Consider the following 12,494-nt stretch of genomic DNA (forward strand, 5'->3'; position numbering starts at 1 on the left):
TGAAAAACACTCACTACCTCATGAATGTTCCCATCATATTATTAAAACACTACATCATGAATGTTCCCATCAGTTATATAAAACATTCACTACCTCATGAATGTTCCCATCAGTATTATTAAAACACTCACTACTCATGAATGTTCCCATCAGTATTATTAAAACATTCACTACCTCATGAATGTTCCCATCAGTATTATTAAAACATTCACTACCTCATGAATGTTCCCATCAGTATTATTAAAACACTCACTACCTCATGAATGTTCCCATCAGTATTATTAAAACACTCATTACCTCATGTAAGAGAACACAGTATTATTCCACTATGTCAGAGAACACAGTATTTGTCACGACTCCTACCGAAGGTGGCCCCCCTCCTGCTCGGGTGTTGCTCGGCGGTCGTCGTCACCGGCCTATTAGCTGCCACTGATTCCCTTTTTGTTTTCCCCCCTTTTCGTTATTAGGTGCACCTGTTCCTAGTTGGCTGATTAGCGGGCTTTATTAGCCAGCAGGCCCGCCTGCTCTTTGTGCGGGATTGTTTCTCTGTTTGCTTTGCTTGGTGACAATCTGATTTTGTATTTTGCAGTAGTGCGTGTGTTTGCGCCATACAGTGTTTTGTCCCCTGTGTTTGGGGCACCTTGTTTTGTTGTGCGCTTTGATCGCTGTTTTGGGGAGGCTTGTGTTTTAGCCGTTGTGCTTATTAAAGCCACTACCCTGTATTGCTGCTTCCTGCATTTGATTCCTCCTGTACGACACCCAAGCCTTACAGTATTATTCCACTATGTCAGAGAACACAGTATTATTCCACCATGTCAGAAAACACAGTATTATTCCACCATGTCAGAGAACACAGTATTATTCCACCATGTCAGAGACACAGTATTATTCCACCATGTCAGAGAACACAGTATTATTCCACCATGTCAGAGAACACAGTATTATTCCACCATGTCAGGAACACAGTATTATTCCACCATGTCAGAGAACACAGTATTATTCCACCATGTCAGAGAACACAGTATTATTCCACCATGTCAGAGAACACAGTATTATTCCACCATGTCAGAGAACACAGTATTATTCCACCATGTCAGAGAACACAGTATTATTCCACCATGTCAGAGAACACAGTATTATTCCACCATGTCAGAGAACACAGTATTATTCCACCATGTCAGCGAACACAGTATTATTCCACCATGTCAGAGAACACAGTATTTTCCACCATGTCAGAGAACACAGTATTATTCCACCATGTCAGAACACAGTATTATTCAACCATGTCAGGAACACCAGTATTATTCCACCATGTTCAGAGAACACAGTATTATTCCCACCATGTCAGAGAACACAGTATTATTCCACCATGTCAGAGATGGTAAAAAAGGATTTGATTGATGAATTACTGAACAAAACGCACCAACAAAACGGAGGTTTTGAATATAAAGAGGGACTTTATCGAACAAACGAACATTTATTGTGTAACATGGAGTCTGGGACTGCAACCATATGAAGAGCATCAAAGGTAAGTGATAATTTTATCACTATTTCTGACTTTTGTTACTCCTCTACTTGGCTGGTTACTGTTTGTAATGATTTGTCTGCTGGGCGATGTTCTCAGAGTTAACCGCATGGTATGCTTTCGCCGTAAAGTCTTTTTGAAATCGACACCATGGTTGGAGTAACAAGAAGTTAATCTTTAAACCGATGTGTAACACTTGTATGTTTTACAAATTTTTATAATGAGTATTTCTGTTTTTGAATTTGGCGCTCTGCAATTTCACTGGATGTGGCCAGGTGGGATGGTAGCGTCCCACACCCTCTAGAGAGGTTAAGAGATAGATCAAATAAAATTTATTGGTCACATACACATGGTTAGCAGATGTTAATGCGAGTGTAGTGAAATGCTTGATGGGAGGGGTTGAGTGGGTGGGGACTAATAACAACAAGATAACTAATGTAAAATATACTGTGTCTGTAAAATGTATATAGGTTCTGAACTTTAGTGAAACAGCACAGGTAAAAATATATGGGCAAATAGAAATCAAACTGGATGGCGTTCAGAGATAGATGGGAGAGGTTGAGGGTAACTGAAGGATATGATTTAAAAACAAACAAAATATAACTATTGGATCGGATCCCAGCCGGCGACCCAAACAACAGCGCCGCAGATGGGTCAGACGGAGCGGTCTTCTGGTCAGGCTCCGTAGACGGGCACATCGCCCACCGCTCCCGAGCATACTACTCTCCAATGTCCAGTGTCTTGACAACAAGGTAGACGAAATCCGAGCAAGGGTAGCATTCCAGAGAGACATCAGAGACTGTAACGTTCTTTGTTTCACGGAAACATGGCTCACTCGAGACACGCTATTGGAGTCGGTACAGCCACCTGGTTTCTTCACGCATCGCGCCGACAGAAACAAGCATCTCTCTGGTAAGAAAAAGGGCGGGGGTGTGATCATAACAACATACAGGAACTCAAGTCCTTTTGTTCACCTGACTTAGAATTCCTCACAATCAAATGCCAACCGCATTATCTACCAAGAGAATTCTCTTTGATCATAATCACAGTCGTGTATATTCCCCCCCAAGCAGACACATCGACGGCCCTCAAAGAGCTTCATTTGACTTGACTCTATGTAAGCTGGAAACCACATATCCTGAGGCTGCATTTATTGTAGCTGGGAATTTTAACAAGGCTAATCTGAAAACAAGGCTCCCTAAATTCTATCAGCATATCGATTGCGCGACCCGGGCTGGCAAAACCCTGGATCATTGTTATTCTAACTTCCGCGACGCATATAAGACCCTCCCCCGCCCTCCTTTTGGAAAAGCTGACCACGACTCCATTTTGTTGCTCCCAGCCTATAGACAGAAAGTAAAACAGGAAGCACCCGCGCTCAGGTCTGTTCAACGCTGGTCCAGACAATCGGATTCCACGCTTCAAGATTGCTTCGATCACACGGACTGGGATATGTTCCGCATAGCGTCGAACAACAACATTGATGAAAACGCTGATTCGGTGAGCAACTTTATTAGCAAGTGCATCGGTGATGTTGTACCCACACAGGGGTGGCAGCATCATGTTGTGGGGGTGCTTTGCTGCAGGAGGGACTGGTGCACTTCACAAAATAGATGGCATCATGAGGTAGGAAAATAATGTGGATATATTGAAGCAACATCTCAAGACATCAGTCAGAAAGTTAAAGCTTGGTCGCAAATGGGTCTTCCAAATAGACAATGACCCCAAGCATACTTCCAAAGTTGTGGCAAAATGGCTTAAGGACAGCAAAGTCAAGATAGTCAAGGAAAATTTGTGGGCAGAACTGAAAAAGCGTGTGCGAGCAAGGAGGCCTACAAACCTGACTTAGTTACACCAGCTCTGTCAGGAGGAATAGGCCAAAATTCACCCAATTTATTGTGGGAAGCTTGTGGAAGGCTACCTGAAACGTTTGACCCAAGTTAAACAATTTAAAGGCAATGCTACCAAATACTAATTGATTGTATGTAAACTTCTGACCCACTGGGAATGTGATTAAGGAAATAGAATCTTAAATAAATCATTCTCTCTACTATTATTATGACATTTCACGTTCTTAAAATAAAGTGGTGATCCTAACTGACCTAAGTCAGGGAATTATTATTCGGATTAAATGTCAGGAATTGTGAGAAACTGATGTATTTGGCTAAGGTGTATGTAAACTTCCGACTTCAACTGTATGTATGTATGTGTGTGTATATATATATATATATATATATATATATATATATATATATATACAGGACCAATCAAAAGTTTGGACACACCTACTCAAGAGGTTTTCTTTATTTTTACTATTTTCTACATTGTAGAATCATAGTGATGTCACGTCCTGACCAGTAAAAGGGGTTATTTGTTATTGTAGTTTGGTCAGGATGTGGCAGGGGGTGTTTGTTCCGGGGTTTTTTGGTTAATGTTCTATGTTAGTATATTTCTAGTTTTCCTTTTCTATGTTTAGTTTATTGGGTTGATCTTTAATTGGAGGCAGCTGTTCCTCGTTGCCTCTAATTGAAGGTCCTATTTAGTAGGGGTGTTTTTTCATGGGTTTTTGTGGGTAGTTGTTCCGTAAGTGTAGCTGTTCTTTCGTTGTTGTTTTGATTGTGTTTGTTTTGGTTTTCTTCATAATAAAGAAGATGAGTTTATACATTCCCACTGCGCCTTTGTCCCATCTTTACAACGAACGTGAAAGAACTACCCACCACCAACGGACCAAGCAGCGGAGGAAGGAGCAGCAGAGGGATTTGCAGTCATGGACATGGGAGGAAATTTTGGACGGGGCAGGACCTTGGCACCAGGCTGGGGAGTACCGGCGACCTAAGGAGGAGCTGGAGGCAGCCAAGGCGGAGCGGCGTCATTACGAGGCATTATACGCGCCGATTGGCAAGTGTGAGAGGCAGCCCCAATAAAAAAAATTGGGGGGGCACACGGGAAGAGTGGCTAGGTCAAGTAATAGACCTAAGCCAACTCCCCGTGCTTATTATGGGGAGCAGCGGGTCATGAGAGCGCCGGTCTATGCGAAAGTGCGCACACTCACCCATGCGCTCGCACAGTCCGGTGCGAGCGATTCCAGCCCCTCGCAAGTGCCGTGCTAAAGTGGGCATCCAGCCAGGTAGGAGTATGCCTGCACAGCACATCTGGCCACCAGTACGTCTCCTAGGCCCAGGCTACCCTGCGCCTGCTCTACGCACGGCAGCCATCAGGCCTCTGCACAGCCCAGTTCGCCCTGTGCCAGCACTCCGCCTGTGCAGGGCTACTGTGACTACCCAGCCAGGATGGGTGGTGCAGGCTGTGCGCTCCAGACCTCCAGTGCTTATTCATGGCCCGGTGTATCCAGTTCCTGCTCCTCGCACTAGCCCTGAGGTGCGTGTCTCTAGTCTGGCGCCTCCAAAGCCAGAACCAGGCCTCCAGGGCATCAGGCCAGTCCAGTACGTCTTGTTCCTTCTCCTCGCACTAGCCTTGAGGTGCGTGTCTCTAGTCTGGTACCTCCAGTACCAGCCCCATGCACTAGGCCTCCAGTGCGTCAGCCCAGTCCAGTTCGTCCTGCTCCTGCTCCTCGCACTGGCCTTGAGGTGTGTTACCAGTCTGGTGCCTCCAAAGCCAGCCCCATGCACTAGGCCTGTAGTGCGCCTGTCCAGTCCAGAGCTTCCGGAGACAGTTCCCCGTCCAGAGCTTCCGGCGACAGTCCCTGTCCAGAGCTTCCGGCGACAGTTCCCCGTCCAGAGCTTCCGGCGACAGTTCCCCGTCCAGAGCTTCCGGCGACAGTTCCCCGTCTAGAGCTTCCGGCGACAGTTCCCCGTCCAGTGCTTCCGGCAACGCCCTCCAGTCCAGAGTTCCCAGAGTCGCCCTCCAGTCCGGAGTTCCCAGAGTCGCCCTCCAGTCCGGAGTTCCCAGAGTCGCCCTCCAGTCCGGAGTTCCCAGAGTCGCCCTCCAGTCCGGAGTTCCCAGTCGCCCTCCAGTCCGAGGTCTCCAGCGACGCGCATCAGCCCGAGGTCTCCAGCGACGCGCATCAGCCCGAGGTCTCCAGCGACGCGCATCAGCCCAAGGTCTCCAGCGACGCGCATCAGCCCGAGGTCTCCATCGACGCGCATCAGCCCGAGGTCTCCATCGACGCGCATCAGCCCGAGGTCCCCAGCGACGCGCCTTAGCCCTGAGCCTTCAGCAGGGGTGGACAGGTTAGGTTGGGGACTAAGGCTGGAGCCTGAGCCACCTCCATAGTAGGTGGGTTGGGGAGGGGGGGGGGGTGTAGCGCAAGAACCGTCGGTGATGGTGGCCACCCTCCCTTCCCTCCCTTTAGTTTGGGATTATTTTTGTTTTGGGGTTTATTTTGGTGTTTTTTGGTTTGACGTGCATCCGGGGTCTGCACCTTTGGGGGGGGGGGTACTGTCACGTCCTGACCAGTAAAAGGGGTTATTTGTTATTGTAGTTTGGTCAGGACGTGGCAGGGGGTGTTTGTTTTAAAAGGGGTTGTTCCGTAAGTGTAGCTATGTGCCTCACAGGACTGTTTTTTCATCGTTGTTTTGATTAACCTGTTTGGGATAGGGGGCAGTATTGAGAATTTTGGAAAAAATATGTGCCCATTTTTAACTGCCTCCTACACCAACTCAGAAGCTAGAATATGCATATTATTGTTCAGGTTTGGATAGAAAACACCCTAAAGTTTCTAAAACTGTTTGAATGGTGTCTGTGAGTATAACAGAACAGGCAAAAACCTGACAAAGTTTCATGCAGGAAGTGGCCTGTCTGACAAGGAGTCGTGCATCTTGCATCTGTTTATTGAAGAGTAAGGATCTTAGCTGTAACGTGACAATTCCTAGGGCTCCAATAGGCTCTCAGAACCCGGGAAAAACCTGAACGATGACGAGGTGGCCTCTGGCTGAAACAGATTATCGCCTTTGCCAAGTGGCCGATCAGAGGGTCATTGAATGAGGCGCGTGCATGATTCGCCCCCGTGGAGAAATTTCATTCGGCTATTTAGGCTCATTGCAGATTCCCGTCGGAATATTATCGCTTTTCTACGAGATAAATGGCATAAAAATTGGTTTTAAACAGCGGTTGACATGCTTCGAAGTACGGTAATGGAATATTTAGAATTTTTTTGTCACGTAATGCGCCATGCTCGTGGCCGTGATTTGCCTTTGGGATAGTGTCTAGAACGCAAGAACAAAACGTCGTTGATGGAACATAACGATGGATTATTTGGGACCAAACCTACATTTGTTATTGAAGTAGAAGTCCTGGGAGTGCATTCTGACAAAGAACAAGAAAGGTAATAACATTTTTCTTATAGGAAATGTGATTTTGGTGAAGGCTAATCTTGCCGGGTGTCTAAATAGCTAGCCCGTGATGGCTGGGCTATGTACTTCATATGTGCTTCATCCGAAAAGCTATTTTAAAATCGGACATATCGAGTGCATAGAGGAGTAATGTATCTATAATTCTTAAAACAATTGTTATGCTTTTTGTGAACGTTTATCGTGAGTAATTTAGCAAACTGTTAGTAAATTCCCCGGAAGTTTGCGGGGGGTATGCTTTTTCTGAACGTCACATGCTAATGTAAAAAGCTGTTTTTTGATATAAATATGAACTTGATTGAACAGACATGCATGTATTGTATAACATAATGTCCTAGGTGTGTCCTCTGATGAAGATCATAAAAGGTTAGTGCTGCATTTAGCTGTGGTTTAGGTTTTTGTGACATTCTATGCTAGCTTGAAAAATGGGTGTCTGATTATTTCTGGCTGGGCACTCTCCTGACATAATCTAATGTTTTCCTTTCGTTGTAAAGCCTTTTTGAAATTGGACAGTGTGGTTAGATTAACGAGAGTTGTCTTTAAATAGCTGTAAAATAGTCATATGTTTGAGAAATTGAAGTAATAGTATTTCAAACGATTCAAAAATCGCGCCACTGAATTCAGGTGGCTGTTACGTAGGTGGGACGAATTCGTCCCACCTGCGCCAGAGAGGTTAAGTGTTTGTTTTGGTTTTCTTCATAATAAAGAAGATGAGCATACACATTCCCGCTGCGCCTTGGTCCCATCCTTACGACGAACGTGACAAGTGAAGACATCAAAACTATGAAATAACACATATGGAATCAAGAAGTAACCAAAAAAAGTGTTAACTTCCCTGGGCTACCTAGTCAACAGCCAGTGGAATCGTGTGGTGCGAAATACAAATACCTCAAAAATGCTATAACTTCAATTTCTCAAACATATGACTATTTTACACCATTTTAAAGACAAGACTCTCGTTAATCTAACCACATTGTCCGACTTCAAAAAGGCTTTACAGCGAAAGCAAAACATTAGATTATGTCAGGAGAGTACCCTGCCAAAAATAATCACACAGCCATTTTCAAAGCAAGCATATATGTCACAAAAACCAAAACCACAGCTAAATGCAGCACTAACCTTTGATGATCTTCATAAGATAACACTCCTAGGACATTATGTTATACAATACATGCATGTTTTGTTCAATCAAGTTCATATTTATATCAAAAAACTGCTTTTTACATTAGCATGTGATGTTCAGAACTAGCACAGCCACCGAAAACTTCCTGTGAATTTACTAAATTACTCATGATAAACGTTGACAAAATACTAAACAATTATTTTAAGAATTTTAGATACAGAACTCCTTTATGCAATCGCGGTGTCAGATTTTAAAATAGCTTTTCGGCGAAAGCACATTTTGCAATATTCTGAGTACATAGCTCGGCCATCACGGCTAGCTATTTGACACCCACCAAGTTTGGGACTCACTAAACTCAGAATTACTATTAGAAAAATTGGATTACCTTTGCTGTTCTTCATCAGAATGCACTCCCAGGACTTCTACTTCAACAACAAATGTTGTTTTGGTTCCAAATAATCCATAGTTATATTCAAATAGCTCCGTTTTGTTTGTGCGTTCAGGTCACTATCCGAAGGGTGACGCGCGAGCGCATTTCGTGACAAAAAATGTCAAAATATTCCATTACCGTACTTAGAAGCATGTCAAACGCTGTTTAAAATCAATTTTTATGCTATTTTTCTCGTAAAATAGCGATAATATTCCAACCGGGTAACGTTGTATTCATTCAAAGGCTGAAAGAAAAACATTTTGAATTCTCGTGAATGCGCATCTCAGTCTCACTGTCCCCAGGTTGACCACTCACAAACAGAGCTGTCCCTGCCCATCTTCCCCCCGATGTTAGGACAGGAGAGTCCCTGCCCATCTTCCCCCTGAAGTTAGGACAGGAGTGTCCCTGCCCATCTTCCACCTGATGTTAGGACAGGAGAGTCCCTGTCCATCTTCCCCCTGAAGTTAGAACAGGAGAGTCCCTGCCCATCTTCCCCCCGATGTTAGAACAGGAGAGTCCCTGCCCATCTTCCCCCTGAAGTTAGGACAGGAGAGTCCCTGCCCATCTTCCCCCCGATGTTAGGACAGGAGAGTCCCTGCCCATCTTCCCCCCGATGTTAGAACAGGAGAGTCCCTGCCCATCTTCCCCCTGATGTTAGGACGGGAAAGTCCGTGCCCATCTTCCCCCTGAAATAAGGACAGGAGAGTCCCTGCCCATCTACCCCCTGAAGTTTGGACATGAGAGTCCCTGCCCATCTTCCCCCTGAAGCTAGGACAGGAGAGTCCCTGCCCATCTACCCCCTGAAGTTTGGACAGGAGAGTCCCTGCCCATCTTCCCCCTGATGTTAGAACAGGAGAGTCCCTGCTCATCTTCCCCCTGATGTTAGGACAGGAAAGTCCCTGCCCATCTTCCCCCTGATGTTAGGACAGGAAAGTCCCTGCCCATCTTCCCCCTGATGTTAGGACAGGAAAGTCCCTGCCCATCTTCCCCCCGATGTTAGGACAAGAAAGTCCCTGCCCATCTTCCCCCTGATGTTAGGACAGGAAAGTCCCTGCCCATCTTCCCCCTGATGTTAGGACAAGAAAGTCCCTGCCCATCTTCTGAAAGCATCTGAAACCCTGCCTCTTCAAAGAGTGTCTTAAATCATCCCACAGCACACAAAAAAAACACAGCCTTGCCTTTCGTGAAATAACACTTGACTTTTTCCTTCTAGCTCTGACCTTGCTGATAACTACCTTAATGAGGAAAATGTACTTACTATGACTGAGATGTGGTTGTCTCACCTAGCTATCTCAAGATGAATGCACTAACTGGAAGTCGCTCTCGATAAATGACTAAAATGTCAAATGAAATGTAAATGTGTGTGTGTGTGTGTGTGTGGGTGTGTGTGCGTCCACGTGTCTCACCCTTGTCCATGAGCTGGTTGAAGAGAGATACGTTAGAGAAGAAGAAGAGGTAGGAGAACATCTGGGCCTGGACCTCTGAGTGGACCTGGTACCCCTGGAGTAACTCCTGACTGCACTGGAACACCTGGACACACACACACACACACACACACACACACACACACACACACACACACACACCAAAGTGACAGAAATGTAAAACTGTATAATGCCAAATATATTCCATGCAGGAATCATATATATGTGTGTGTGTGTGTGTGTCTAACCTATGTGCGTGTGTGTGTGTGTGTGTGTATGGTACCTGCAGGACCCTGCGTACGGGCTCAGGAAACCCTGTACCTCCTCTCCAGCAGGGTTCAGAGCTGTCCACTGGGAACGGGTTACAGTCCAGCAGACCAGGAAGTACTACGTACAGGGACTGGAACACACACAAATTAGACACACACACACACACACACACACACACACACACACACACACACACACACACACACACACAGACACACAATAGAAATAAACACAATAGAAAATATTTTATAATTTTATTGGGCCCCCTTAGCTACACACAAGTTAGCTACACACACACGTTAGCTACACACACACGTTAGCTACACACACACGTTAGCTACACACACACACACACGTTAGCTACACACACACACACACGTTAGCTACACACACAACTTAGCTACACACACAAGTTAGCTACACACACACAGGTTAGCTACACACACACAGGTTAGCTACACACAAGTTAGCTACACACAAGTTAGCTACACACGTTAGCTACACACAAGTTAGCTACACACAAGTTAGCTACACACACGTTAGCTACACACACGTTAGCTACACTCACATGTTAGCTACACACACATGTTAGCTACACACACATGTTAGCTACACACATGTTAGCTACACACATGTTAGCTACACACACACACACAAGTTAGCTACACACACACACATGTTAGCTACACACATGTTAGCTACACACATGTTAGCTACACACAAGTTAGCTACACACAAGTTAGCTACACACGTTAGCTACACACACAAGTTAGCTACACACACATGTTAGCTACACACACAAGTTAGCTACACACACACACACATGTTAGCTGCACACATGTTAGCTACACACATGTTAGCTACACACACATGTTATCTACACACACAAGTTAGCTACACACACACACACACACGTTAGCTACACACACGTTAGCTACACACACGTTAGCTACACACACGTTAGCTACACACACATTAGCTACACACACACACATTAGCTACACACACGTTAACTACACACGTTAGCTACACACAAGTTAGCTACACACACATTAGCTACACACAAGTTAGCTACACACGTTAGCTACAAACAAGTTAGCTACACACACACACAAGTTAGCTACACACAACTTAGCTACACACATGTTAGCAACACACGCACACGTCAGCTACACACACAAGTTAGCTACACACACATTAGCTTCCAACAGACATGACCTCTATCCTCAGTGGTGAGCTAGACAGACATGACCTCTATCCTCAGTGGTGAGCTAGACAGACATGACCTCTATCCTCAGTAGTGAGCTAGACAGACATGACCACTATCCTCAGTGGTGAGCTAGACAGACATGACCTCTATCCTCAGTGGTGAGCTTGACAGACATGACCTCTATCCTCAGTGGTGAGCTAGACAGACATGACCTCTATCCGCAGTGGTGAGCTAGACAGACATGACCTCTATCCTCAGTGGTGAGCTAGACAGACATGACCTCTATCCTCAGCGGTGAGCTAGACAGACATGACCTCTATCCTCAGTGGTGAGCTAGACAGACATGACCTCTATCCTCAGCGGTGAGCTAGACAGACATGACCTCTATCCTCAGCGGTGAGCTAGACAGACATGACCTCTATCCTCAGTGGTGAGACAGACAGACATGACCTCTATCCTCAGTGGTGAGTAGAGGACCACCTGCTGAGCTACTGACACACCCTGATGTCTGTGTGAATGGATTGTGTCCAGGTTCAGTGGGATAACTCTTTCCTGACTAACACTGTTGTGAGGAAGTTAAAGCTGGCCTGACCAAGCTCAAGACACAATATAGTCACCCACTCTCTCCTCTCTGTGTCTCTCTCCTCTTTGTCTCACCCCTCTGTCTCACCCCTCTGTCTCACCCCTCTGAGTGTAACGGTTGCCTTGGTGATGTAGTATAGAGAGTAATGGTTACCTTGGTGATGTAGTATAGAGAGTAATGGTTACCTTGGTGATGTAGTATAGAGAGTAATGTTTAGCTTGGTGATTTAGTATACAGAGTAACGGTTACCACGATGATGTAATGTACAGAGTAACAGTTACCTTGGTGATGTAGTAGACACATTGCTGGAAGGTGTACATGATCACTTCCTCCAGGATGGTCATAGCCTCCTCATTGGCTGAGATGGTCGCCGATAGCAACGACTCCTTGGAACCTGAATATAAATATATGTATAAACAATATAAAATATACAGTGCCTTCAGAAAGTATTCAAACTCCTTGACTTATTCCATATTTTGTTGTGTTACAGCTTGAATTTAAATTGAATTCAATTGAGATTTTGTGTCACAGAGCTACACACCGTTCATGTAATGGACTCAAGGAGAGTTTCCACAACTTTCTGACACTGAAAAACTGATGAGAAGAGAAAGCAAAAAGAG

At 45.2% G+C, this 12,494-nt stretch overlaps 1 protein-coding gene across 1 annotated transcript in view; it reads right to left on the bottom strand.

Moving 5' to 3' along the window:
- Positions 1–12,494, bottom strand: part of LOC115183498 (ras-associating and dilute domain-containing protein) — a 45,971-nt gene that overhangs the window by 1,141 nt on the left and 32,336 nt on the right. Inside the window, exons 10-12 of the mRNA XM_029744705.1 lie at positions 12,156–12,268; positions 10,095–10,211; positions 9,785–9,917 (exon numbers count right to left, since the gene is read on the bottom strand). Of these exons, the coding sequence (XP_029600565.1) occupies positions 9,785–9,917; positions 10,095–10,211; positions 12,156–12,268 (363 nt within the window). The remainder of the gene's footprint in view (positions 1–9,784; positions 9,918–10,094; positions 10,212–12,155; positions 12,269–12,494) is intronic.

Source organism: Salmo trutta, unplaced genomic scaffold (genome assembly GCF_901001165.1).
Source record: "Salmo trutta unplaced genomic scaffold, fSalTru1.1, whole genome shotgun sequence".
NCBI lineage: Eukaryota > Metazoa > Chordata > Actinopteri > Salmoniformes > Salmonidae > Salmo > Salmo trutta.